This window comes from Echinococcus granulosus (assembly GCF_000524195.1).
Source record: "Echinococcus granulosus chromosome Unknown EG_S00376, whole genome shotgun sequence".
NCBI lineage: Eukaryota > Metazoa > Platyhelminthes > Cestoda > Cyclophyllidea > Taeniidae > Echinococcus > Echinococcus granulosus.
Window position 1 is genome coordinate 5,574 of NW_020170756.1, and position 1,139 is coordinate 6,712.

Consider the following 1,139-nt stretch of genomic DNA (forward strand, 5'->3'; position numbering starts at 1 on the left):
CTCATGGTGGCAAGCACAACAGTTAGAATACGCTCAGAGGTCCTAAACCAGGGCTAAGGGATCGCGCTCCTCTCGACCCGTTAAGTCCTCTCTGCCGTCGATTCACACGATACCAACACAGATGTGGTGGAGTGGTGTCGTCTCAGCCCCATCTCTAGGTCCACCATGGTGTCGTGCCAGCCGCCCATAAAAAAGAAGCGCATGGCAGACCCCCTCGTTAGATCTGCGACACCGCCCAGATGGGTTGTGTCCTCTTCCAAATGCCCCATCACCCTTTCGGTAAAATTTTTGGTCCCAGAAGCCTTCAAGTAGAGTTCGATATAGTGGAGGCTTTTTTCACCAGTATTCAGGGATTAAAAATGGTTGATTTGCCTCACCAGCACTAACCAGTGTCATTGGAATCTGAACGGTGGTACCTAAGTGAGAAGGCAGGTCAAAAGGTCTGTATCGAGTCCCTATGCCATCTAAAGGGGGATCCGTGGACGACCCAGGATTTCTACCGAGTGAACAGTCTAACGAAGACTCCAAAGAAGGTGGTATATGCTGAGGACCTTAACCAGAAATTGGGATAGGTGCGCTTCCATAATATGGTTCACTTGCATCACCGGCATTGGCGAGAGGTTGGTGAGCAGAACCATCGATTGCGCTATCTTGAGCGTGGCCACTGAGTTAGACATAATCTGGACGTGACTAAATCTTTGGTATCAAAAGCCGATTTGTATAAATGAGTTTTCTTTGCCTCACTACCAAATTCTGTCCATCGCGAGGGCAATAAAGCATGGTAACAAACTGATGGGTGCGCCTAAAAATGGGCATATTTGAGAGCTGGCTGATGCTGTCCACGTAAACATTCGCTATTAGTTTGATTGCCTCGGAGCGCAATTTTACATCGCCTAGTTGCGGATTTGCACTATCTTGCTTGCTGAGACCAACGACTTCGCAAGGATGATCTTGGCAAAGAACTGATGACACCTCTATGCTCTTTAAGCAGGGAGACCAGAAAAACCGTTAACAGATTTTGCTGCGGCTGAAACACTGCTGACATTGAACTTTGATAGAGTGCTTGCACTTAAATTATACAAACCCATGCTCTCAGCAACCAAAGTTGATTTCAATGTGGACTGATTTAACCTCTATGG

The 1,139-nt window shown here is 47.3% G+C and overlaps 1 protein-coding gene across 1 annotated transcript in view; it reads right to left on the reverse strand. All coding sequences in view use genetic code 11, as the record gives it.

Moving 5' to 3' along the window:
* Positions 1-512: 512 nt before the first annotated feature.
* Positions 513-1,139, reverse strand: part of EGR_11092 (hypothetical protein) — a gene marked incomplete at both ends in the record, with an annotated part of 5,029 nt that continues 4,402 nt past the window's right edge. Inside the window, 2 exons of the mRNA XM_024500341.1 lie at positions 513-696; positions 791-981. Of these exons, the coding sequence (XP_024345246.1) occupies positions 513-696; positions 791-981 (375 nt within the window). The remainder of the gene's footprint in view (positions 697-790; positions 982-1,139) is intronic.